Source organism: Synchiropus splendidus, chromosome 18 (genome assembly GCF_027744825.2).
Source record: "Synchiropus splendidus isolate RoL2022-P1 chromosome 18, RoL_Sspl_1.0, whole genome shotgun sequence".
NCBI lineage: Eukaryota > Metazoa > Chordata > Actinopteri > Syngnathiformes > Callionymidae > Synchiropus > Synchiropus splendidus.
Window position 1 is genome coordinate 1,420,859 of NC_071351.1, and position 25,472 is coordinate 1,446,330.

Below are 25,472 nucleotides of genomic sequence, written 5' to 3' on the forward strand. Positions count from 1 at the left end.
AATCTTAAAAACATACATCCAGACACAACTCAAAAAAGTAGTAAAATGTATTTAAAAAAGTTGCCAACTATATCAGTCGAACACGGAGAGTACACAATACTTTTTAAACGAGGCATCTGTGGATGGATTAAGCCACGGTGAGTGGAAGGTAAACACTGCAATATTAATGCAATGAAGAGCAGCTGAAGCAGCGAGGACACGGTGTGTGATAGTCTGTGGGTGTGAGCCATCCCTCCTGCTATGCTGGTGATCTCCCTGGAGGTACAAATCCATTAGGTGGCCGTCCCAGTGGGAGGAGGATCCTATTGTTTCCGTGACCTATATGCCATCTCTTCCGCCTGACCCACATGACATTATGCCACGTATCTAAGGCAAATACAAAAACATGTCTGCCGTGTCAGTGAGGAATGTGTGCACTGCGTCATTAACAAAAGCATGTTTCACTGCTCCATCCAGAGTGAAGCGTCCTGATCGTGGCAGTCCGAAGGACAAAAAAAAAAAAGCAAACACTGGAAAACAGCAGGCTCATTTGGCATGCCATTGGACTGAAAGAAGCAAGACCCAAAGTCGTCAGCACTGGACATGCAGCAGAGTAGAACATGGAGAAGAAAAAGCCCCTTCACCTCTTGAACTGGCAACATAAAACTGAAATAGAACCAAACAACATGTCCGGCGGGACAAGTTGCTAGAGAAGAGCCTGTTAGATGTCGTAGAGAAATTGTCATTCATTAGTATGTTGTTAGTTCAAGATTTAAGAATAAATCTGAGCTTCTATAGAAACCTGTGGCTCCAGTCGGCAGTCGACATGCAAGCAGGCATCAAGCAACAGTGATGAAGAAGAAGGTGGATGGAGGACAGGAGAGAAGAGAGATGGTGGACGGGAGAGGATGCAAAGGCTGCCAACTCAGAAAGATAGAACTGTATTAATAAAAAAAGAAAGAGTGAAATAGAGAAAGGACAATAAAGGGGAAAAAGAGGAAGAGAGACCGAGAGTGAGAGAGACTTGGAGAGGCACGAACTGAGTTGCTGAGGCTGCACTCACCCGCTTGAACAGTCTATGGTCCATCAAGGGGCTTGGCATAAACAGCAAAACAATACCAAACAGCTATTAGCACACAGTATGCACTGTGGAGGGGGGCGAGGACAGGTGGGGGCCAGAAACATTGGGAGGGTATGGGAGGAGACACAACCTAACCAGCCAATTCCTTCAGCAAAATAAACTCACAGCTACAAACTGTAGACCTAAACTAAAGGTTTAATGTTGTCTTGTCACATTTACCTGTGGCGGCAGCGACGCAGGAACCTCATAATCTTTCTGGCAGCTTGATCTTGCCGCTTTGTGAGCAGACTACTTCTAAAAACAAAACAAAAAAAACAAGAGACGAATGATATCCTCTGACTGAACTGAAGACCTTCCAACCAAACAGGTGACCATCAAAGCAAGTTAGACCACATTCTTAAGCTTTGTGTTTACCTCAATTTGTGCTGCACCAGAGCAGCAGCAGCCGCCCCACGTTGGTGCGGCTTTAGCCTGCCAAACTCCTTGTAGCTGCGGTAATATTGCTGAATGAGTACAGCGGCCCTCCTGCTCTGCTGAAACTTCTTCTGTTCGTTGTAGCTGCGGAATTTACTCTGGATAAGGATGGCGGCCTGCGTCATCTTCTTATAAAGTGCATACTGTCGACGACAAGACATGCATGTTTGAACAGTGAAACAGAACCAGGCGATTGGACTGGCGTGGAAGACAATACGAGCGCCAGGCACTGATGACGTTTTACCTTCAAGGCTATCCATGTGAGCTTGTAGGCAGAAAAAACAAGGTCACCTTGTGATCCTTCGCTTCTGAATTTTTAAAGCAGCCAAGCTCACCTGTTTGTATTTCTTGTAACACCGTTGAATAACAGCAGCAGCTACTTCTTGTTGCTCTCTTAGTGGTCGTCCCTGTTGAGGAGTACATTGGTACAGGTCAGGGGTCAACAGTACAACCTCCTCTTGGCCACAGTGGCGAGGTCTCATGTGAGGGCACTGAAGAGGCGGTTAGAAATGGGCCGAAGGTCTACCTCTGGATCATGGGAGCAGACGAAGGGGCTCCCAAGAACACTGGGACATTTTTGATCGGAAAACAATCTGAATACAGCAGCAGGTGGGAGCACAGAGAAGAAACAGAGTGGGGAGCGACAGAGGGCTGTGATTGGGGGGGTCATTTTTAACAGGCATTATTCCAGGCCATTACCAAACTAAGTAGCTGTCAATGTAGGGAGTGCAGAGAGACACTAAGCAAGGCCATGCTCTGTTCAAGCCAAAATTCCATGCTGAACACACCAATAAATATTAGCAGAAGAACATGGAAGAATAAGAGTCATTAGAACACACCGCCACAGAAAAGGCACAAGAACCAAACAACCTTGTAAGTTAGTGGAACTAAACAACAACAACGTCTTCAGAACAACAGCGCACACCCGTCACTGCATGTCGCAGCACACAAACACGACACCTCCGTCTCAGGCCTGTACCTTGTACTTGCGGAAGGCAGTTTGGACTAGTCGGGCAGCTTCGTACAGTTCTCTCTGTTCTGGGTCTGACAGAGTCAGCTGAGCCAGGTCTCGCTCCACCTTGCTGTTGGAGGCGTTGATGAACTCACTCCAGTCTGCTGGCGACGGAAGCACGGGCCTCTCCAGGGGTCCCTCTCTCAAGGGAGAGGAACCAGGGCTGATGTTGGGATTAGACGACGGGGCCAAGGGGACATTATACAGAGACCTGAGAGGAAAACAGAACAGACAAGATGGTTTAGTTGCTTGTGCTTACAAGCGGACAGACCTCATCTGTCCAAGTTTCAAGGAAAAGAATTGAATGATGGCGATGTGGAGAACGCTACACAATCAGCCTTGCTGTGTGGAGAGTCATCACCTCAAGTGTATGATGCTCGGCAGCTGCTCCACATCTCCCAGGTAGTTGGCCAGCCAGTTCATGGTGTTGCTGACCCCTGAAGTGTCTGCGGGCACCGAGTCGGCAGCTGTGAAGTTCTCCCTCTTTATCCTCTCCGGTGTTGCTTCAATGATGTGCTCGGCCAGTGTCATCATATTGACCTGTCAGTCGAGGCAAAGGCATCTGAGTAAGGCAGAAGCTCTGACCCACTTATGTTGATGTAAACCATAATGATGGCAGTGAAGTATGAAGAGACAGAGATGGAAGGTTGGAAAATACCACTTGGCAATGGCGGACTGATCAATGAACAGAGTTTATTATTCGGAGCTGGTCAACATCAGAGTGGCAGCTGATGGATACTCGATGTGGAAAGTACATAGAAGAGGAGGCACAAGAGTGTGAAGTCAAATGTAGAGTTGCTTTAATGTCTTCCGCTACTGTTGAAGATGGAGTCAGCGTGCTGGACAATGTTGCAGATGATTTCACCTCAGTGGCTCTGAACAGCCCTTCCCAAATATCCACACAGTTTCTATCACTATTGTTTGTGCGTGTGAATGTGTGTGAGTGGAGGAACTGAAGAATTAACAGCTTTCTCCCTCATTTCTGTGTGACAAAGCAGCTTGATTCAACAGCTACAGAAGATGAAGGTCTCTCACCTGTAGGTCATCCATCTGAGTGAGACAATCCTGGTTTTCCAGATCCTCCCGGTAGGACAGAAGTTCTGCATCTGCCATTTCTCTGTCTGCCATCACCAGCATGCCCAGCTGTTCCCGCTGCCGTAACCTGTTGACCAGTTTCTCTTTTCCAAGGCTGCTTGTCGCACTGCCACCAAGTCCTTTCCTTCCTAATCCTCCGGGGGGAAAGCCCTCTCTCGAGCTCCATCGAGCCGTCGTGGCGCTGCCTCCGACAGACGTGTTTTTGTCAGCACTGAGACCCTCTGAGGACTGGCTCTTGGGACTGGTGGAGAGATTGTGGAGCTGCTGCTGCTCCAAGCTCAAGGGGACGGACATGGCCTTGTTGGGCCGTGTCTGAAACATTTCTGGGTTTGGTTTATGCTTTTTAGCGAGTGGAAGGTCTCTCTGGCCCTCACTACTGTAGTAGTTGGACGGTTCTGACCTTGGTCTTCTTAAATCTGTTGAGAAAGCACTGGTAAGAAAGAGATCTAAAAAATACAACTCGATGTTCCAACCTGGATTGGTGTTTGTGGTGCTGGACGTAGTTGTGGTGGAGATGGTGGTGGTGGTGGTGGTAGGTCCTCCTTTCTTGCTGCCCGGGGCGACGACCGTGTCATTTGCCCAGCTGACCATCCAGCTGTCTGTCGTTGAGTTTTCAGGTGCTGGTGAGAAAGACATGCGAGTGGTGGGCGGAAGAGGGGCCGGGGGCTGCTGCTCCTCTCTCTGTAACTGCTCCAGACATTCGGCCAGTTTGGTATGACCCCGGGAGCGTGCTATAGACAGAGGAAGGCGGCCCAGAGAATCCGGGATCGCGAGGGCTCGTCGGTCCCATTTATAGAGAACCACAGCTGCCTCCAGGTGGCCCAGCGCACACGCCCACATCTGGAGAGAAACCCATTATGAGCCTCGCTTGCTCCCCCTAATGATAGGCAAGGATGACACGGATATGAACATCAGTCTTACCAGAGGAGTGCAAGAGAAGTGATCCACATTAAGAGGGTCCACTTCCAACTCCAAATCAATACTATCTGCGTGCTTGGTTCTGCAAACAAGAGAGAAAACAATTAGCAGCTTGTTGCTGCTTAGTGATGTTTGTAGCAATTAAAAAGCCAGAGCCATTACTGCAAGTATTTGGTTCTTACCGCCACTTGATAAGTGTCTGAATGAGGGTGGCGTAGCCCTGGCCTGCAGCCAGGTGCAGGAGTGTCATCCCTCTGAAAGTCTTGGAGTGGATTAAATGTTTGGATTTTGCCCAGCAAGCTCGGCTCATCATCTTCTCGCAGACCACCACCACGCGACTCTCGAAGGAGCTGCTGGCCTGCAGCTGGCCGGACACACACTTCAACAGAGACGACATCAGGCTGTGACAGCTCATCGCGAACAGTGCAACTCACTTCAGTCAGTCGTTTGATTTCAAGTCTTTGGCTTCTCTGATGCAGAGGTCGATGTACTACAATCTATCATATTGAAGCAAGTGTGGCTTCATTGCAACACTGAAACAGTGGAGTCTGGCATGTCTCTACTTTAGGGTGCCAAGCTCCAAGTCTGTAATTCATCCTACCGAGATGGTACAACATTACTGCAGGAGTTTTCTCTGCAGTTCCCATTAGACTTTGGTTTACACTTGTTGATCATGATTCAAACAATTACAAGCCCCTCACCTGTGACTGGTTATTGTTAGCGCCGCCTCCTCCACCACCACCGACGGCACCACCACCACCACCGCCCCCTGATCCCCCTGTTCCTCCTCCAGCTCCGCCACTCCCTGTGCTGCTCTGCTGCTGGTGGTTGGCCATCTCTGCCATCCTCCTCTCCATCTGCTCCAAGCGCTCCAGGATAGACATTCTGAACTGGTTATCTGAAAGGACACAGGCACACCAGAAAACACATCTTATGACCACAAACAATACTTCCTCCTGACAAGACAAATACAGCCGGCACCGCCGCATTAGTTTGTCTTAATGACTCGGGGCACAAGAAGAAGCACACACCTTCTAAAAACAAATGGCAAGCTATTATTTTTCTGTCATTCTGTAAAGCACACAGGAAGTCAATTTCCCACTTTCATCTGCGACAGACGACACTGGTATATGCATTAATGTGCCGCAAATGTAAGTGAAAACAAGAGCATCAATCATTGACTTCGGTTTAACTAAAACAACCCTTAAAAACCCATCCATCATCCGCTAATGGCTCCCATCACTGAACTCATGTTGCATACTACATCACTCGAAGGCAGTGGCCTGATTCGACTGTTTCAGTCGGAATGATTGGTCACTGGCTGGATGTTGATCAGCAGGACTTCAAAAGGAGGTCACAAGTGGGTGGAGAGGACTCAAGGAGGACACCACCCGCTTGATGAAGTACACTGAATTACATCAAGATGACTGACTGCCTCTTATCATTTACAGCTAGAGTTGGGAGGGTTGACAGTTTTCTCCCTGACAAACGTCCTTGAAGCGCCGTCGGACCGTCCGTCTCTGTCATCCTTGTCACAGTAAAACCCATTTTCAAACCAGGGTTGGGCTGAAATTGCCAGTTTTGGGAACTGCACTGCATATTAATTTTATTTAATAAAATGGAGCCAGCTGACTTTGGGGGAGCGCTTCATGATGGAGCTGTGGCTAGCTGTGTTTTTCTTTCCTTTGTGATATATATTGTTTGTCAAAAAACTTTTCTTCATCCTTGTACAGGAACGTACCTCCATCCGGTCCCAAACTTCATTTCTGTTGTTGTTTTACTCATTAAAGTGACTTAAGTGCGGCGTAAAAATTGCGTATTGTAATGTTGTAGCAGAATTCCAGTCTGCTCTCTGTTGGAGCCAGACAGTAGCCACATTGTAAACTTTGAGACATCACAAATCATTTTCCTAACAGGCACATGGTACTGAGGCGGTGCAATGGGATGGGCACCAAAAGCCCACTGCAGCAGGGAGCATGAAAGACTGCATTAGCATTCCCCATTTAGCCACTATGAGGCCGTTTCTGTGGCAACCTGCTGCCGAGCGGTAACTAGGCGACAGGAACATGGCTGTGTGTGTACGCTCTGCCTGCATGCTATTGGCTTATTGATGAAGGGGAGGAGATGGACTGTACAGCAGCAAAAACGGGGAGAGTAAGACAAACAATGAAAAGAAAAAAGAAAAAATCTTCTTTCTGGAGTGGGGTTGAGCCCCCTGGCTTGCGGTGTTGGTGCCATATGTGGCTCTCCAAGTGGGAAGCCTTCACAGCACGACCTGCTGACATTTACAGCATCCAGGCAGCATGAATCAGGAGAGAATGTCAAAGCAAGACTTCTCTAAAAAGAGGTCAAACATCTGCCATCATTGGAGACCAACTGTGTCGGTGCCTTCCAAGGCTTTGATTAATGAATATGGACGGAAAGGGTGCCTTTTGCTTGCTGTAAGAACAAAATGCTAACATTTCTAAGGCTGAAAACACGTTCCGCTTTTGGGTTTCTGTGTTTAGAGAGCAGACGTTGACACGAGGAAGGCCTCCGAGTTCTTTTCTCAGGTGAAGAGTCGGAGAGTTGCATTAGGTCACGGCGCTTCAACCTGTATCAGTGCTAAACTGTGCTTCCTTTCCTTACATAACTCGGATGAATAGACGGATGGAGAGAGATAGTTAGCAGCAGGCTGACATGACATGTCTTTGTTCAGACCCAGTGCTGCAGTGTGCTGCAGTGCAGATGATGTCATCTCCACCTGCTGCCTGCTGCTACGAATGCGTTGCACGTCCACTGCAGTGGGAGGATGGGGGGGGTTGATGGGAGGGGAGAGGGAGGAGGAATGGAAGGTAAGCAGCCAAACAGATGGAAACTACACAGTGACATCGTTCCGCCCTCCCACTCTTTGGTTTACTCCTTTGTGACAATGTGGAATCAGACGTGGCTGAATGTTCAGCTCGCCCTCTTTGGCTTTGGAAAACTTCTTTCAAACAGCCATCAGGATTGAATTCCTGTCGCTCGCATTTACCTTGCACTTCTTGCTCGGCTGACCTGGCTTACTGTCGACTCTATTCTAGTCTGATCACCAGAAAAGTTTCTCCAAAATCTGTGGCACATGTGGAACATGTCTGCTGTACTGAACGACTAGTTGGACTGACATTCATTCACACGACACTTTTTCGTGTCAGTTTCTTGTCTGTGGAAATGACAAGCGAGACACAGAAAGTTTAATAACAAAATAAAAACCAAGAAAAGTCAAATGCTTGCCAATGGCAGTCAATCCACGGCAAGCATGAAATAAGGTTTGTGGTTTACTGGTCTTAGGTGTACAATGATGCGCAACTGACTCAGCTGTACTGTACATGCAGGGCGAGCTGGGAAAGTTGATTCTAAACTGCATTATTCACATCTTGAATATTCAGACCTTGAAGTAGATACGATAACAATACATTAAGTTTCATATGATCCACTTACAATCCTAAATCCCAGGCTACAACAAAACCCAGCATGACACATATTTTAGCAGCCTGAAGACAGAGCATCATCTAACCACGTGTTCAGCCTACATTTTTACTGCGACGTTAAAAAATACAGAGGTCATCATTTAATTTCACTGTTAAAGCTGTTCACTGAAGACCTGTGAGCAGGTAATTACAATGTAACAACAGAGGACCAGTTCATTGATAAACAGAGCAATGCCCGACAAATGTATTAGCTGGAGTTCACATTCAGGCAGTGATGAAGAAACAATGAAGAGTGCTACAAGAAGCTCAGTAGCACTGTTGGGATGGCAGGTCGAGTGACGTTGTGGGCTTCAGCACACTGCTTGACATGATGAAGGCGTATTAGCGAGGCTGATAACGAACGACCATGATGGATCATTGAACTGTTCGAGGAAGAGGGAGCTCTATTCCTCGGTGTGTGATGATTGTCTACTATTAACTGCTTCTCATTAGCTTTTACAACCCACACTGAGCCTCAGTCCTGCCCCACTTCAGCTGCCTCGTCTCTGGGAGGCGGCAGCAGCTCTTCCTGATATATGGACAAATTAGGGAGCGAGAAGCACCGGGCTGTTTATTGCTACTCAGTGATGCACAGTTGGAGTGAGATTAAGCAAGAAGGCAGGCAGCTGGAGAATTCGCAGGTATTGGCACTCGCGAAATGAGACGAGAGAAATAAATGAATATAGAAAACAACGCCACGGTGCAGGTCACCACGGGACTTTTGGGTACTCGCAGCATCACCCATTCCATGGTGGGTAAAGTACTGACTCCAGAGTTAAAGCTCAAACTGCCTCTGTACGGCAGATGGAATTCATAATAGGCATGAATTACCGGTATAACATAAAAGCCATAAGGTCAAAAGTAAAATGGTGGAAAAGAAAAGTGATATTGTTGTTAATAGAGCAGATATTGAAGACAGTTAGGAGTGAACGCCCTTGGTCCCACATCCTGTAAACAAGTGCAACACACTGCTTAAAGATGCTTCACTTCACTTTCAAACTGACTTTATTCTATTCACATGCTTGATTTAAATTGAAAACGGAGAACATAAAGTTTGTCTGTCGTGGGCTTACGAGGCATTTGACACAGCAAACCTCCGATTAAGAGAGCAAGGACATCCATAAATCCTCTCCTGCTAAGCGGCGGTTGTGTGAATGCCAGTCAAGTTGCGCACTGAACCTCATTATCTCGGCACAGCCAGTCAGGTTCTGGCATGTGACCCAGCAGACGGACTGAAGGCCAGCCTCCCTGCGGGCAGGGATGCGAGCTGATAGACAGAGGGTGGTATTTGCGACCATGGCGAGGAAGAGGTCACAGCATGTGGCAGCAGCTGGAACACATGGTGGGCTACTCATCAAAGACCCCTTCTACTAAGCAAATAAGCATTTGACATTTTTGCCTCTATTCCCTCATAATCTTTCAGTCATGGACTTGTTATCAGTGCAGACTTTAGATTTTATCTACTTCAAACACATCAACAAGTTGTTATGCAATACGCAAAGTGAATTTTATGCCACAAATGGATAATTATCTTGATGCTAACAACATTTTTTTCTTATAATTTGTTATCCATGTATGATTATAATAGACATGATGATATTCTTTTATGGGGGAGATGTCCCATTTCTAGCTAAATGCATTCATGGGACAAATTTAAATTGAGGCACAGCACAAAATAGCATCTGAGCTGCAATAAACAAGTCTGAGAATTTAAAATAAAAGACTCACAGTCACAAAGAGTCACAAAATTAAACTTGGAAAAAGTCACCGTTTCATTCTGATGCAGTTACAGTTTAGGTGGTTGAACCTCTGATGCATGTGAACGTAGTTAGAGTCGTAAACTGCAAAAGAGTAGAACTTTGCCACCAGGCTCTTGTCATCCCACCACCTCTCCCTGAGAAGCAAACATCACACAACACGCCTCTTTAATGATTTTGTTTAACACGCCGAGAGTGGTTTTCAGGGCAGTGACCTGGTAATTTAATAGTTCTCATTACAGCCCCCACACTGTCTCATGCGCCTAGCATTTAGAAAATAGTTCCATAACGTCATGATTTCCATCAGCTTTTCTTAATTTTGCAAAATATTTTATTCTACAACGACCTGTTTGTTCAATATTTAATGAATGCCTTTGAAAACTATTGTTTTGGATCATCTTAAATGCAAGGACAAAACAACTCGCATATATGAACAACAAAAGTCGGCGTCTGAAAGCAAGTTCCCTGGAACACGGTGTGCATTGTTCTCTATTATCCTGAGTTTCTTTCCCATACCTGGGAGTGTATCAGCAGCAAACAAAGGTCACATTGCTTGATCGGCACTTCACCACAAAGACAAAGCAGCTTTTAACCTCCTGGCATTTGTCCAGTGGTACAGGTTAATATGAGCGCAATCTGAGAGGCTGATAGATTCAGAGTGGCAGTGTGAAGGTAAAATGCCAAGAGCAGACGCCACCAGGGATTTATTGTCATCTACTGTCACACTAATACACTGATACAGTACTGGCTTTTAGTCTCAGGCTACAGGTTGTCTTGAGCTTTATGGATTTTCAAATTACACAGCATACATCATGTTATAGTCAGTGAAAGATTGATGAAAAATGCAGCATAATTTCTGCAGCACAGCTCGATGACCAGTGATAGAAGTGACACAAGTTCAACTTCATAAAGCAATATGATACAGTGAATTAATTTGCCATATTCCCACACACCAGCATGTCCAAAGTCGACCAGTTAAAGTCATAATCCAACACTGTCTAACATCAATGACCACACACTCATTGGTCGAGCTGCTGTAGCAATCACTTCACACACACACACACAGGTGACACATGTGATCTATGAGCTACAGGTGTAAACACTCACTGTCACACAGCTACAACTGAGCCCATCGACCAGATGGATGCCACTGACTCACCAAGATCTGAACATACAAGATGAAACATAAGCAGATGAACGGGCAGAAGTTAGCCGCCAAAGAAGAGCAACGCTAACTCTAACTCACTGCTTCACCAGCAACAGGTCGATAAACAAATGCATCTGCAACAATGTCACTCACATGATCATCTATACCAAGCAATAGTTCAGCGTGGTTGTTGACAGATGCGGAAATAATGGACGCACTTAGATGCACTTTCATGTTAATTGATTAATTGGTGCGTGTGTGTGTGTGGTTACATGGGTCAGCGCAGAATTCAGACCGAGCTATATATGGGTTCTGACGGATGACTGCTGGCTTCTTTGGAAGGACTCAGGGATGCGTCAACTCTTCTCTGCGCTAGAGCAACTTCAAGACTTCCAACAACACGTGAGGCAACCTGGTGTGAGGATGCCGTGCACGCAGGCAAGCTATAACTGAGAGGCAAGTCTGTGTTCGAGTACACTGAAGTAGCAAAAATACCCCTTATGAATTTGAAAGACACAAACAAGAGTAAACTACACCATCACGGTCATGATCCAGCCTGCTATGGTAACATGTCAAACACTTGTAGGCATGACGAAACTCCTCTCCACTACGCCTGAAGTATGACAACACAGCAGGGTCATGACAACAACTGTCAAAGTAAAACATGCACTTTTCAAGCACTAACTGACACACGTGTCTGGAGCAACAGCAAGCACAAAACAGCACATCACTACAGCCACAAATGAAACTTCTAACCTTCTATTTTATTTTCCATGGATCGAGTCGACCCCAGAACCCCCCCAAAAGTCCCGCTTTTGTCTTTTAGTAGGTGACATTCAGTGGCATCCTGACCCAAAGAAGAAGTCCACACATAGCTGCAGTTTTGCCACCACACTTTGACGCTCGATCTACTGCCAGGCACGGAGGAAAAGAAGAAAACAAATTTTGAAAAGGTACAGAATATTATCCTTGGTGTGGACTGAAGCCCAATCTCAACAGAACACTCGTCAACAATAGAATAAAGTGAGGGAGGAGAGAGAGAGAGAGCGAGCGGGAGAGAGAGGGAGGGAGGGCGGGAGGGAAGAAGACCGCTCACTCGCAAATAGCCCCCTCCTCCTCTCCATCCTCACTTGTTCCACCTCACTCACACGCTCGCTCGCTCGCACACACTCAGTGCTTCTGCTAGACGCGGATATTAGCCCGCAGTGAAACAACAAAACCGGTAAACACACACACACACACACAGGTGTTGCTCACACTAACTGTACCTCGGAAAGTACGTGCCATTCAAACAGGTTTCCTGGCAGCTGGGCGTCTCTCCTCACTGCGCTTCCTCTCATCACGAAGTCATCTCGAGGCAACCTTGTCAGTCCTCCAGACACTAACAAATATGTAGTTTGCGGTAGCTGAGCATGTGAACCAAACACGCCCTCTCCTCCGCGCCTGCATTGTGTGCACTGGTCTGGCGCCGTCGCTCACGCCGGCGCGCTCCACTCTCACCAGCAAGGCGCTCCCCTGACTTACAAAGCCAGGCTGTGCCTCTTGGCAGCTCCCATGCAGAACCGTGCGCAGGATTAGGCACTTATGAGAGAGTTGTGCAGCCCCGGCACGGTTTGTGTCCAGCCCATGAGCTCCGTACCTGCAGTGCTGCAGAGGAAAAAGCGCCCCTTCCCCCACTCTGCATTATGACAAATCAAGGCAGGCAGGCAGCTGTGCCATTAGCACATCACAGTGTTCCTCTGGAGCGCTAACTCACTCAGCTGTACAGCTGCACACTTTACGTTGCACGTAAATTTCCCAGTTAATCGGTGGCTCTAACAGGGAGTCTGTGCAGCCAGGCCGTTTTCTCTTTGAGGGCCACTATTAGCACACTCCCTGTGCAGCCTTCTGCATTTCCAGTTGTGATTACACATGCAGCACCATCGCGTCCTGCCCTACTTCTGAATGAAGTCCAAGTGCTGCGAGGATGGAGGAGCGACGGCAACAGTTGTTTGAATATAACTTCCGTGTCCCCTCAGCGACTCACTCATTGAAGTTAGTACTGCATCAATAAAGTCATTATTCATCATAAAGACTCACCACTGTTCTCGTGTCACTATACAATCCCAAAACTGACTTTTGAAAAGACACAATAGGGTGAAATTGACTTGAGAAAAACTAACTAAGCTCCCCAATCACAAGTGCCAGTTTGGTGCTGCTTGTTTCAGGTGACACCTGATTGGTCGGCCCATATGTGCTGGCTGGCTTGGAACAAAAACCTGCGCCCAGTGAGGCCCTTTAGTGGATTGGTTTGACACCATCCACCTGCATCAACCACAGTCCTGCGTGGATCCTCACGTACACACAAAAATACACACTCCTTCAGAAAGGGTTGGCAGAAGGAAGTCCAAAATATTCCTACATCAAGTGCAATATTTCTGATCATACCATAAGGACAGCACAATATAAATATTAAGATAGGGTTTTCCTTATTCCATTCATTAAGATTTAAGCATAAAAGTAAAGTACAGAAGAAAGACTTTCTTCTGTGATAAATCTCATAACGCCATCCACAGATCCCATATATCAGCATCAAGAAACAACTCATGAGCATCACTGTAAAACTGGAGGAGAAAGAATCTGGAAATCACATGGTTCGCGACATGAACACTGGCACTCTTGACATAGTTGTGTTACAAAAGACAACCAGCGCTGTTGACCATATTTTGAGGCATCCGAAAAATGAGGTAGAAATGGTGAGAAGTGGCAGACAAAGGGTTAATGTAAGAAAGGTAAGGGTGGGCTGTGTTTCACTGAGACGGCCAGCTCCTCCTCGACTGGTTCTGTGAATGGGCCAGTAAGGTAGCAACCCTATGAATGGCGGAGGGATCTCCAGGTTCTGCTGCGTATGAGCTGCCAGCTCCAGATTACTCACTTCCACTCCCTCAAGGGCTGTCTGCAATGCAGCTGTCCTGGGAGCCGGAGCTTCACCGTGCCCTACTTTATCCTGTCAATGCTTGAGCACTGCAGCAGCGCTTTGCCTTTGCACCACACGCATACAAAACACTCACTGTCATACATTTCAGTTCCAAGCCCAACACCCCTCCGAGCCTCAGATAGAACTGGAATCGGATTGGTCGAAGAAAGGCCATCAGTGAGCCACCTTCGCGGCAGAAGTGATTGTTTTTTCTTAGATTCAGCCGAGACCTCAGATGACTCCAGTTATATAATTTACCAGACGGGGATTTAACATTGCTTTTCTCCACCCAAAAAGAGAAATATGACATTCAATTCTTTGCCTATATGGCATGACTTCCATTACATGATCCAAGAGAGATGCACACAGACAACCATTGGACTAGAATATGGAAGTTCATTTGAAGTATAGTGCGCATGAGGCACTCAATTCAGTCGTAAAAGAACTAAAACTGTCTACTGTTCACTGCCACATTATCCGTGCATACGTTATCACATTATCATCCCTTTGGATGTAAATGGACGACACACTTATGAACGACTTCAACCTATGTTCGCAGTCTTCATGTGCCAGTTTACTTCAAATTCTAGATCGCGAGAAGAGAAATGAAACATCGCATCAGAGACAACCTCTAATTACAGTTCCCTAGTTAAGCAGATGACCTCAGTGACCATCGGAAGGTCACGTGTCTCCTTCCATCGGAGACAGAAATAAGCTGCACTATGATTTACTTCAAAGATAACAGCTCTAGTCACTTTGATTGTTGCGCTGTATTGTCATGAACATAAGGCAAACAATAGAAATTACTGTCAGACTTTCATGAAAGCACAGGCAAATATCTCTAAAAGCCATTTCACAGCGGTGAAGCAAGTCTATGAAATGACCTCATCTTGTTTTGTCGAGCAATAGATTTATGTTTCTAACATTTAGATGTCGCAGTTCTCCTCTGTAATTAGGTTAGGTGTGCTATTACAGCTAAACATAAGAAAGGGAAACTTGTGTCTGAGAGTAAAGGTCAGATATAAATCCCAGTGGTGTTGAAATACTAATGAATGAGACTTGGTCAGGTGGCATAGGGTGATCAATAAGGAAGATAAACACGGTCACGGTTAAGTGAATTACTCCTCATCCGCTTCCTTAATCTGCGTTATATCCACACACCAATAATCCCAGTGAACACAGATAAAATGTAAATAAAACAATATTCATTCACAAGGAAGATCACTTGAGAGAAACAGGCTCAAATTGCAATGTGTTTCCAACTGAAAGCAGCACTTGATGACTGTTTAGTGTGATATAAATAATCCGATACACTTCCCATTTGGCTTGTCCTTGCGGAACTAATCTGCTATTTAACAGAGACAATTGAAGAAGAGTTTGTCATCTGATAAACACTACCATAAGACACTTGTAAACACACCATTATCTGCCCTTTCTTGAATCAGAACTGTGCACATATAAATGCACGAAAAGGCAAAAACATTCCAAGCTGCAAAATAGAAGCAACGCAATTCTGTCAAATATTCCAACGTTTGCATTCATGATGCTTCATAAAGTACAACCATAGCTCTCACATTAGTGTCCGTGCTTCTTCAACACAAGCAAAGACGCAATGAAACACACGCACGCAACAGGTCATTTGATGAGTCAGCAGGAATGACTTAGGCAGCTGAGTCAAGGCAGAAAGACTCACCATCCAGTGAGAGCCAGTCGTGCTGAGATGAAGGCAGTGAAGGGAGAGCTCGAGCCTTGTACTCAAAAACCACAGAGTTGGAGATGATCTGGTTACTGACTGCCACCTGAAGTGTCACCAGGCCGGTGTCGTGAGCTGCAAACAATGATCAAGACATTTATTTGGTGAGTGAGACTGTAGCTACACACGGCTGTCGTTTATGGCGGATGGCGTTTTCTTAATGAGGTTGTAACTTGGATGAACTATCGATGGACTCTTCATAATCCTGACTCACAGAACAGCTACAGAAATGTGTTAATAATTGTTTTACCTTTGTATCTAAACAAACAACAAGCGACGCTTTGCTGTCCAAATAGCCAGCAGCAAAACACATTTCATAATAAGTCATGGTAAAGATAAATAAAAAGACACTTATTTTAAATGGCCAGAATATCTGGAGTTAAAACGTTCCAACCAACAAGTCCTTGGATGACGTGGGGGCCAGGGACCTACCGGGGCAGTAGCAGCGCAGCACTCCAGGCTGGATCAGAGAGGCAGGGACTGAGATCTGGTCAAATAGGCAGCTGTAGTTCGAGCTGGCCTCCTGCCACGGGCCAGTGATCAGCACCTTCACTCCACCCTGGACGGACACAACAGTCAGTCACAGCCGTCACCACAGTTGCCGTGTAAAGACCACCATCTAGCGCTCGGTAATGAAAACAACAGCACGCGAGCGCCAACTGATTTGTTCTGACATTCTGCTGCCATCCAGTGGTTTATCAGCGTCACTACATCATCGTTCATCTGTGATTTTAACTCGGGGCTTTGCTTCACCCTGGTGGCACTAAAAGGTCATTGCTGCAAAAAAAGACGAACTACTCATGCAACAACTGACAGAGAAAACAATTATATTTCTCTCAGACATATTGTCTTTTAAACAGAGACGAGACATTTTCAGTTGGTTCCGTACGTTTTTGTCTGATTCATTGGCAGGTTTCCATTCTTCAATACGTCAGTATTTGGGATGCTAAAACATTACTCTTGAAAACAAAACATTTAAACCAAAACAGTTATTGGTAAAGAAGAGCTATCCATGCTTCAAATGGAAGATGTATATTAAATTGAAGCGTCTTGGTTTCATTGGAGCTAAATAGTGCCAAGGGCTGTCAACACAGTCACACAGCAGTGTAATTCAAATTTGGCTTCTTTTGAGTTCAAATAACAAAAGCTTGCGAGTGCATCCGTACTCCTGCGACTTACCTCAGGATAAGACCATTCGGGTGAATAGTCAGTGACAATGAAGAGCCGTCCAGTGGCCTGGAGCATCCCCAGAGCACCGTGAGCTACAGCAGCGGAGACCACCTCGGCGACGTTCATGTAGGACAAGGATCCTGCGTCCCCAGAGTTTGCTCCTCCTCCTCCTCCATTCAGCGCCTGGGGGCTACAGCACGGTTGCAGGCAGAGGTCTGAGGGGTTGTAGCTGCTTCCTCTGTTGCCTGCATCTTCCTGACCCTGCTGCGCTCCTCCTCCATTGCCCTGACTCTCAGAGTTGTGGGACGTGACCAGCTGGTGGGCATACAGACCTCCACCTCCGGACATGGTGGAGCCACTTCCATCCACTGATATGAAGTCATTAATTAGATCTGAAAACTGGTTTCCAAAAGAAATGTCGAAGTGATCCAAGCTGATTTCCATGCCCGAACCGGCCCCTCCTCCGTTACTGGCCCCGGTGCCGAGTCCCTGGTGAGCACCCACACTGTTGTAAAGACCTTGGACCATGTTAGTTCCTTGGAGAAGCGGTTGGAGCTGCTGTTGCTGTTGTGTGCGGTTGCCGCTGTCGCTGCTGTTGTTTCCATTGTGAAGCACGACCCCTTCTCCAGAACCTCCCACTCCTCCGTCAGAAGTCTGCTGGAGATAGTGATCGCCTCCTTCTCCGCTTGCAGTGGCACAGCTCTGAATGTGGTCCCCGTTCTTCAGCAGACTGTCTGCTGTGCCCTCGGCAGCCTGGACTGAGCTCACATTGCCAGACTGCTCCAGGCCCACCACTTCCTCATGATCGGCACCCAGTCCAGGAAAGTTTCCCTGGTACTGAAGAAGCTGCAGGGACCCTGGCTGACCGTCGGTGGCTGGCGCGCCATTACAGTTGATCCTGTGCTGGTTCTGGTGGTGGTGGTGGTGGTGGAGGTGCCCATTACTGCCCGGCGACTCTGTCTTCACCACCTGCAGGCCCATGTAAGCTCCAGAGTCGTGGGAGTTGTGCTCCATCAGATGGGTTTTCTGACCCAAGTTGTTCCTGCCCTGCTGATTGGACTGAGAGGCATCTTGAAGGAAGAAGCTGGGAGAGCGGCTCTGGTGCTGCATATGCGGACTGGACATGGCCTGGCCATAGTTGACGGTGGCTGCTCCAGCCGTGTACTCCTGCTTCGCATCGATGGCGCTGAAATCCATCTGCTCCAAAGTTGTACTGGGGCTCAGACCTCCACCAGAGGGAAGCAGGGAGCCTGCCGGAGTCAGACCCAGGTTCCCCTGACCCGAACTGGCGCCGGACGACATTGTCACCCCATTGCCACAATTCACCACCGATCCCACCTGGTACCCGCTTTCCTTGGCCAGCTGCTGCTCGAAGGACGTGTCTTCAGTTTTGATGTTTTTCACCAGATTGGAGTTGAAGTTGTAGCTGTTGTCGGACATGGACGGGGAGCGCTGCAGGTTCCCGTTGGTGCTGGCGCTGGAAGAGCAAGAGGATGCAGTGCTGCCTTCCGTCTTCAGTGCACTGCCTCCATACGTCTGGCCCTGTTTGGGGTTATTCAAGAAGCAGTCAGGGTCAAAGTTCATGTTGGTCTCCGGGATCTTGAGGCCCGCAGCATCCAGGCTGCTGGATAGTACCAGTTCTTCAGAGACACCAGCTGAAGACAGCATGGCCAGACTGTCTCCGCCGCCGGCAGCTCCAGCCTCCCCGACTCCTCCCCCGGGGAAAGCAAATTTGTGGCGATCAGAGGCGACGGACAGCACCAAACCCTGCGAGGCAGCATCAGCCCCCATTAGGTGAGTGTTGGGGCCCCCGGTGGGGGACATACTGTAGACTGGATCCCCGGTCACATCCGACATAAATACACCCTGGGACAAGCCCGACATGACGGACGCCACGTGGCTCATGCCTGTCACCGCGGGACTGTCGGCCATGTCTGGATCACTGTTGAGGCCGCTGCTGATGGACACCGGGGAGTTCTGGGTGGTGTCAGGCACTTCCACCTGGTTGGTGGATGACACCTCTGTGCTGTTCTGGTGCAGTAAGACCGGCTTGTGGACTTTGCCATTGCGCTTTTCCCGTGTTGTCCCACCTCCGCCGCCTCCAGAGTTCTTCCCCCCACCATGGCCAGTGTGCTCAGTTTTGCCCTCGGACACGTCGTTGTTCTGGACCTCAGAGTGAGCGCTGCTGTACGCCCCGGTACGGGGGTCCACCTTTGGGGAGATGATGCGGTGTTTGGCGCTGTTGCATTTGTGGTGCACGCTGCTTCCCGCACCTGTCGAGAGGACAAAGGGCGAGAGGAAGTGTTACAGAGCTGTCCAGACATGACTTGTAAATTCTAATACAGTTCACTGCAGAGTGCTGCTTCACTTTCATACGCATGCTGCACAGTTGCTCAGCAAAATGGCACAGAGATGTTCCATCATCAAGGATGTTAGAATTTCCTTCTGCATGATCATGTATAGTATCAATATAGCTCCCCAGACTGCACTCCACGAACAAACACAAACATCATAGAGCATGAGCTGTTCACGGCTCTTTTGTCAGTCCACCTTTCAACAAAGCACACGATACACGTCAATTTAAAGTCAACCATTTTGACGTCCCTCATGTGGAAAATGTCAACATTATGAAACGTTATCTCCTGCTCCAGCTCTGTTAGCACGAGGCCAATTTTAAATGGATAACTCGACAAAGATTTATCAAGACAACATCCAGCGCCAATATCAGAGCATCCTGCCAAATATCATGCCGCGGTGAGCACCGTGAACAGTAACCAATATTCTCACTTGACTTTTAATGGTTAGGCAGGCTGGGCTAAAAATCAGTAGATGGTGAAGAGCCGTTATGTTATGGAGCATCCTGCGATGGAAATGTCATGTGATTTCAGATGAGCAGTCAGTTTCACTGGACACAAAGCAAAGTAAGACACAAAACAGAGGAACACTGCAAAGCTGAGTCAAACATCCCTGATGTCTATGTGCATCACCAGATGGCTCAGTTGAGGTGAGTCCATGTGTTTATAGAACTATTGACCTCCACCAATCCCAGAGTGGCAGAGTGAGGGGTCTCTGTTCATGATGACAGTCAAACATAGTTCAATGAAAAAAATCCTGGTTAGTCAGCAGTGATACGATTCTGGTGGTGATCTGTAGGTTCTTGGGTTTATAAACTAATTGTCATTTGTTGATTTCTAATGGCTATAATGCACTGTCGGTCATGTGACCAGCTCTGGTAAAAAACTGGAAAACTTGACAAAAAAGCACAACATACAATTGTGCCACTGGACTCCAGCAAATGACCTTTGTGTGACAGTGGCGACAAAATATGTTGTGACTTCTGTTGTTACAGTAAGTGGGGATATTCGGACACCGATATACTTTAATTACATTGAAAATACAATCATTTAAAATGTTAATCTGAGAGCATGTCAGATTCATTGCTGAAAAAGGAATGGTCCAAAGGGCCCTTTCAAGAACTTTGTGAAGGCCATATCAAGTATGATTTTTTTAAAATCTTTGGCACGCTGCCAAAAAGAAGAGGAAATTTGAGTGCACTCATTTGTATGTTGTGCATCTGGGTTTGCCTCGATACAGAAAAGGCTCAGACTCCATCCCACGGTCTCGGCCCTTACCCAGGGTGCCTGTGCAGAGGCAGTTGTGAGTCCGGGGAGGAGGCTTAGTCTGGTGGCTGTCCAGTATCTGCTGCACTAGCTGCTCCACTGAGAAGCCAGAGCTGCTGTTCCCATTGCTGCAAGTCCACTTGATGCCATGAACTGCCGGGAGAGAGGAGGAGACAGAGATGTCAGCCAGCTCAACAGACCACCAGCCATGCCAGCATCCCCCGTCCCATCCACATCTTCCTGTCCGTCCACTCCCTCGCACCGATACAGCACCTGCCGCCATGCTCCCTTTGTTAAGTTGGAGGGAAACAAACACTTTGTCAGTCCTCCAAGTGATTGATCGTTCACTTTTTTTCACGTTTCTTGAGCTTCACTTGTTCTCTTTGGTCCAATGTGCATGTTCGTTCTAATGCTGTGTTTGAGTTCATGCATGTCTGGCGCAAGCGTGTCGTCTTCGGTTGATGACAGCTGATGAAACTGACAGAAAGAGCATCTTGGTGACCCAGATCACTTCTCTTAAAGGGACACACTCATGGACCTCATGGTGGGAGAGGCTGTTTACTGGACAAAAGAATCATAGTCCCTCGTGATCCAAGCCCATCAATCGAGCCATTTAAACATTCTAAATCCATTTTTAAAGCGAGTCAGAGTGAGGCTGGAGGGACTTGAGAAATAGCAAACTTGTTCTTTTACAGATAAGAAAGCACTTTGGTTCACATTCAATAGAGACAAAGGATCTTGTATGCTACAAATTAAAGCAGTTTCCTTGTTTCTTTCAAAGTTATTCTACAGAAACAAAGCAGCCCAAAGAGAGAAGGATGTTCAGAATCTTTTTACATTTTCACTAAGCGACTTGTTGACCAGTAGATGTCAGTAGAGCAGCTTCAGATTCCACTGGTCTCAAGCTGCTGGAAGAACAGTGATAATAGTATATTTAAAAAAGCTTCAGCTTTTTTTCTGTCTAGGTTTTCTACACAGACCTAAATGAGGGGAGAACATATCTTATAGAATATCCAGGTTCTGACCATATTAAAAACAATGGTATAAAGTATGAAGCGTATGACGCAGTGTCATCTCGATCTGTCCTTGTGTTTTCCCCATCCTCATTTCTTATGCAACACTTGCCAACGGCCCATTCCAGTTCCGGATCCAGTCCTGAAGGTCCGTAACCCTGTTGACACCATCATGTCTACATGTCTGCTCGTGCAGCCGAGGGTGCTTCACTAGAGCCAGGATGACATCAGCAGTGCCAGCGGGTCTCAATCTGGAATGGTATATTTAGAAGGAAAACCCGACAGTGGCCCGGACACATCATCCTGCTGACTACATTTCATTAAGAAAGAATACAAAACAACCAGCTCCTTCAAGTGCCAGCACAATAGACGCAAACACTGAAAACCATTCAATGAAACCAACTGGAGAAAGAAGTAGCATCTAATATTTTAAAATGCAATTCCTCATCACATTTCTTTCACCCTTGTCCTATATTTGCTTTCACTTAAGTCACCAGAAAAGTCTTGACATTTGTTTCCTCATACATCTGATGCGTGTCTGTCAGTGACAAGCAAGTCGCAGTAGAAGTGGACGTTCAATCCGCCGTGATGTACATGCAGGATTAAAGAGGGAAATAACATGTTCTGCAGTCACCGTTGATGAGCACAGATTCAATCTCTCTGGTTCTCCTCTCTCTTCTCTGACCGTGAAGCCTGCAGACAAGCCTTCTGTCTGTCCGAGTGTTTGTTAAAGCTGCTCATGCGCTATCTGTCAGCGAGCTTGGGGCAAGGCTGCCCCGAGTGTTGCCTGTTTATAGCATGAGACCAAAATAGTGAATCAAACTGGCTGGCCTGTCTGTAGAGCTGCAGCGTGACTGAGTCATGATGTCCGTCTCTCAGAACTTTCCTCACCCTTGCTCCGCTTCACCTTCTCAACAATATAAAGGTCAATGAAGACCTAAAGAGTGAATGTTATGGCATGTGATTCTCGTTACGGCTTTAAAGTCATTCTTCATCTAGATTCCATCTGAACACAGGTCTAAGACAAAAAGAGTAAAACAAGAAGCACTCTTATCACAATAAAGTCAAAAAGCAATTAGGTTGTCATTTTGGCCTTGCTCAGATTAGACAGCCTTTAATCCACTGTATATATTCACAACAACACTACCAGACATGTCAATCTTTTTGTAGCACTAAAACAATGCCATAAAACAGAGAAAAGAACAAAAGAAATGCTTTCCCTCAGGTCAAATTGTTACGCTGTAACATGGGACCATTGTAATTTCTAAATGTAAAATTAAAAACCAGGAGTTATAAGTAAGAAGAGACACTACTTTTTTGATCTGAGCCAGAATTTTAAAAAATGAGACGAGTAGAATACTTAAAAATGTAAGATAAAAATAAAAATAAATAAATAAAAACTATATCTGCCCGACAGGGATCCTCCATTCAACTACAAAATAAAAGCACCAAACGGCCATCCTGATTATCAGCTGATTTTTTTTATCAATAAAATGTATGATGTGTTTCACACGACTATAGAAGAGCTTCGAAACAACTCTGACAGATGACCTCATCAGGTGCTGTACTAGGCAGGCCCTCACGAGGCCAGTAGATGGCACTGTTGCTCCATCACAGGCAGCAGGTCGGCGCTGTAGTTCCTCCACTGGACAGATCTGGTGTGAGGCATGAGACAGATACAAAGCAGAGGAGGATTTCTGCTCCTTATGGAGCCGCTCATGCAGCCTGGCAGCAAAGAGGCATCTCACGCTCACCTCTTTGTCCCAACAACTCCAAGTTAATGATTTCAGACATTACTGCAAATGGTGCTTGGTTTTTACATTAAGTCACAAATGTCATGAATACAGTCGCTGCTCATTGGCTGCCCCGAGGTCGGGCTTGATGTTCCCATACGTCCAACTAAGGAGAGCAGGGAGGACGGTAAGAGCACAGTAAAAAACCTCATTCATAATGGTGAACACTTTTCAGCACGCAGCTGTTTTCATGTTCACTTATTTTCAAAGCTCTTCACCTGGTTACATCACTGATCATTATAGTCCACCTGCTTCTGCTAGACACTCCTACATCACCGTCTGGTTGTCAGGGCCGCTTAACAGCCGTCTGAAAGATCCTCAACAAAGTCCCCACTTGACTGTTACCGTCGTCAGACAAATCAGAATTTTTCCACGTCATCAACCAAGTCTCTCTGCAGGTCTGGAGACTCATGAAAACACAGCGCGTTGGAGAAAACATCAGTAGGGCTGGTAACAACAAGGATCAAACCAATGAGAGGGGAATAAGAGCCATGGAAGAGGCGGAGGGGAATTTCTGGTGAGTCAGACATTCTTTCTCCCACACAGCAACGTGGATCAATAGCCAAGCCCGCTGCCCTTCTCCATCGTGACTTCCCTCTTGCTCCAGAATAAGAGGAAAAGCTCAGCGTGGTCAGACGAGTTACACAGAACCTTGCCAGGATGAAATCACTCATCACCAGCACGGTGACCAACAATGTGCAACCAATGTATTCCATTTCACGTGGCGACTTCTCCCCTCAGTCATGACCCATAGATCGAGGCTGGGTTATCCAAAAATACACTAGGAACCCTCTGGCTCAGCTTCATTTTCACCAAAAGGGTGTGTCAGCACTAGCGTTTGTAATGCTCAGTCGGACAAAGCAGTTCACCCGTCACCTCTGACACCATGTTCTGGAGAACAAATCCAAAAGAAAACAGCTCAACAACATGCACACTGATCTAATCCCAGCTTGTGAAAGAGACTTAAAGGTAACAACATGTACATTTGGGGAGGGGAGGGCATCCGTCAGGCACCCACTGGCAGACGCATAAATCAGCACGTATGGCGGCCATGAAACTCTTTGACAGCAGTTTAGACAAGATAACAGCTGTAGAGCCTGAGGTTGAACTCCCCACCTTACATTACACGTGTGTCTTGTGAGTGCAAGCGTGCGTCAAGCCAGCATAAATACATTCTGGATTGAAATTGAAATTTCCGCACGGAGGGACTTCATAAAAGGCTGCTCCTTCTTCTAAAAGGCTTTATTGAATACTCACACATGGGCTTGAGCTGCCCGATCAGCTCCTCCTTGGTCCATTTGGCCCATTCTTTCTTGTCTGTATTGATGGAGCAGAGGATCGGCCCACATGGTTTCCCACAATCCTCAATGGCTGGAACATTCAAATAGTGGACGAGCACAATGTCAGGGTTCTGCAGGGAGGACACACACACAGAGAGGATGGACATGTTCATTTGAAGGGTAACACTGTTTCCCGGCTGCATGGTGAGTTGTGAATGAGAGGAGGATTGAGCAAACAGGACGATTCATCAGTCGCAGAATATATATGTATACATATAAAAAAAGCAAAATCGAGGAAAACACTACATCAGGTTGAAATTGTACATGAAAAGAAAGATAAAAGCACAGTCGTGCTGCTGAAGTAATGCAGTCCCCGTCTTGTTTGCAACAGGGCTGGACAGGTAGATTGATGACGATCTGACAGGCCTCTCCATTAACTATGATGTTATGGATGACATCGTAATCAGGGTTGAGATGAGAAAATGCACCGCACAAAAAACAGGAACAAATGTCAGCGGTGGAACGCGGGTGAGACGCACAGGAAGAGGCAGCAGAGCTCAACGCAATGTTAGGACATCATATAGCAGCAGGTGTCAAACTCAGTCACTCACAGAAGGCAAGATCTTGAACACAGTTTTATCAGAAAAGAAACGGAAGACAGTCGTGAAACATCAGTCTGTGGAGGCTAATGTTAAACACCACGGTGGTTCATATCATCAGTTAAAAAAAAAATTCTCCTTCACCTGAACAGGGTTTTCTCATATATCACATCTTTCACCGAATATAGTTTGGGGAAGTTACCAAATTAATTAAAATAAAAAACAGAGAGTTCAGAGACTGTTTCCATGGGATACCATCCAGTTTTGGGGAACTTCAAATCAGGAGTAAAAGTAATGTCAAGCCAACTTTTGGGATCTTTTGAGGGCCATGTAAAAT

At 46.6% G+C, this 25,472-nt stretch overlaps 1 protein-coding gene across 17 annotated transcripts in view; it reads right to left on the reverse strand.

Moving 5' to 3' along the window:
• The window catches only part of camta1a (calmodulin binding transcription activator 1a), a 268,368-nt gene that overhangs the window by 5,008 nt on the left and 237,888 nt on the right, over positions 1-25,472 (reverse strand). For 4 of the 17 annotated variants that reach the window (XM_053849460.1, XM_053849457.1, XM_053849453.1 and 1 more), the window contains 17 exons: positions 24,514-24,667; positions 20,463-20,603; positions 16,840-19,103; positions 16,093-16,219; positions 15,601-15,735; positions 5,261-5,457; positions 4,742-4,938; positions 4,563-4,641; positions 4,115-4,481; positions 3,582-4,057; positions 2,908-3,086; positions 2,514-2,757; positions 1,870-1,941; positions 1,779-1,799; positions 1,475-1,677; positions 1,280-1,354; positions 1,043-1,073 (listed from right to left, as the gene is read on the reverse strand). In XM_053849460.1, coding sequence (XP_053705435.1) covers positions 1,043-1,073; positions 1,280-1,354; positions 1,475-1,677; positions 1,779-1,799; positions 1,870-1,941; positions 2,514-2,757; positions 2,908-3,086; positions 3,582-4,057; positions 4,115-4,481; positions 4,563-4,641; positions 4,742-4,938; positions 5,261-5,457; positions 15,601-15,735; positions 16,093-16,219; positions 16,840-19,103; positions 20,463-20,603; positions 24,514-24,667 — 4,962 coding nt within the window. Of the gene's footprint in view, positions 1-1,019; positions 1,074-1,279; positions 1,355-1,474; positions 1,678-1,778; positions 1,800-1,869; positions 1,942-2,513; positions 2,758-2,907; positions 3,087-3,581; positions 4,058-4,114; positions 4,482-4,562; positions 4,642-4,741; positions 4,939-5,260; positions 5,458-11,707; positions 12,008-12,219; positions 12,454-15,600; positions 15,736-16,092; positions 16,220-16,839; positions 19,104-20,462; positions 20,604-24,513; positions 24,668-25,472 lie in introns of those variants that run through there. The other 13 variants (XM_053849462.1, XM_053849461.1, XM_053849469.1 and 10 more) reach the window with 11 other exon arrangements.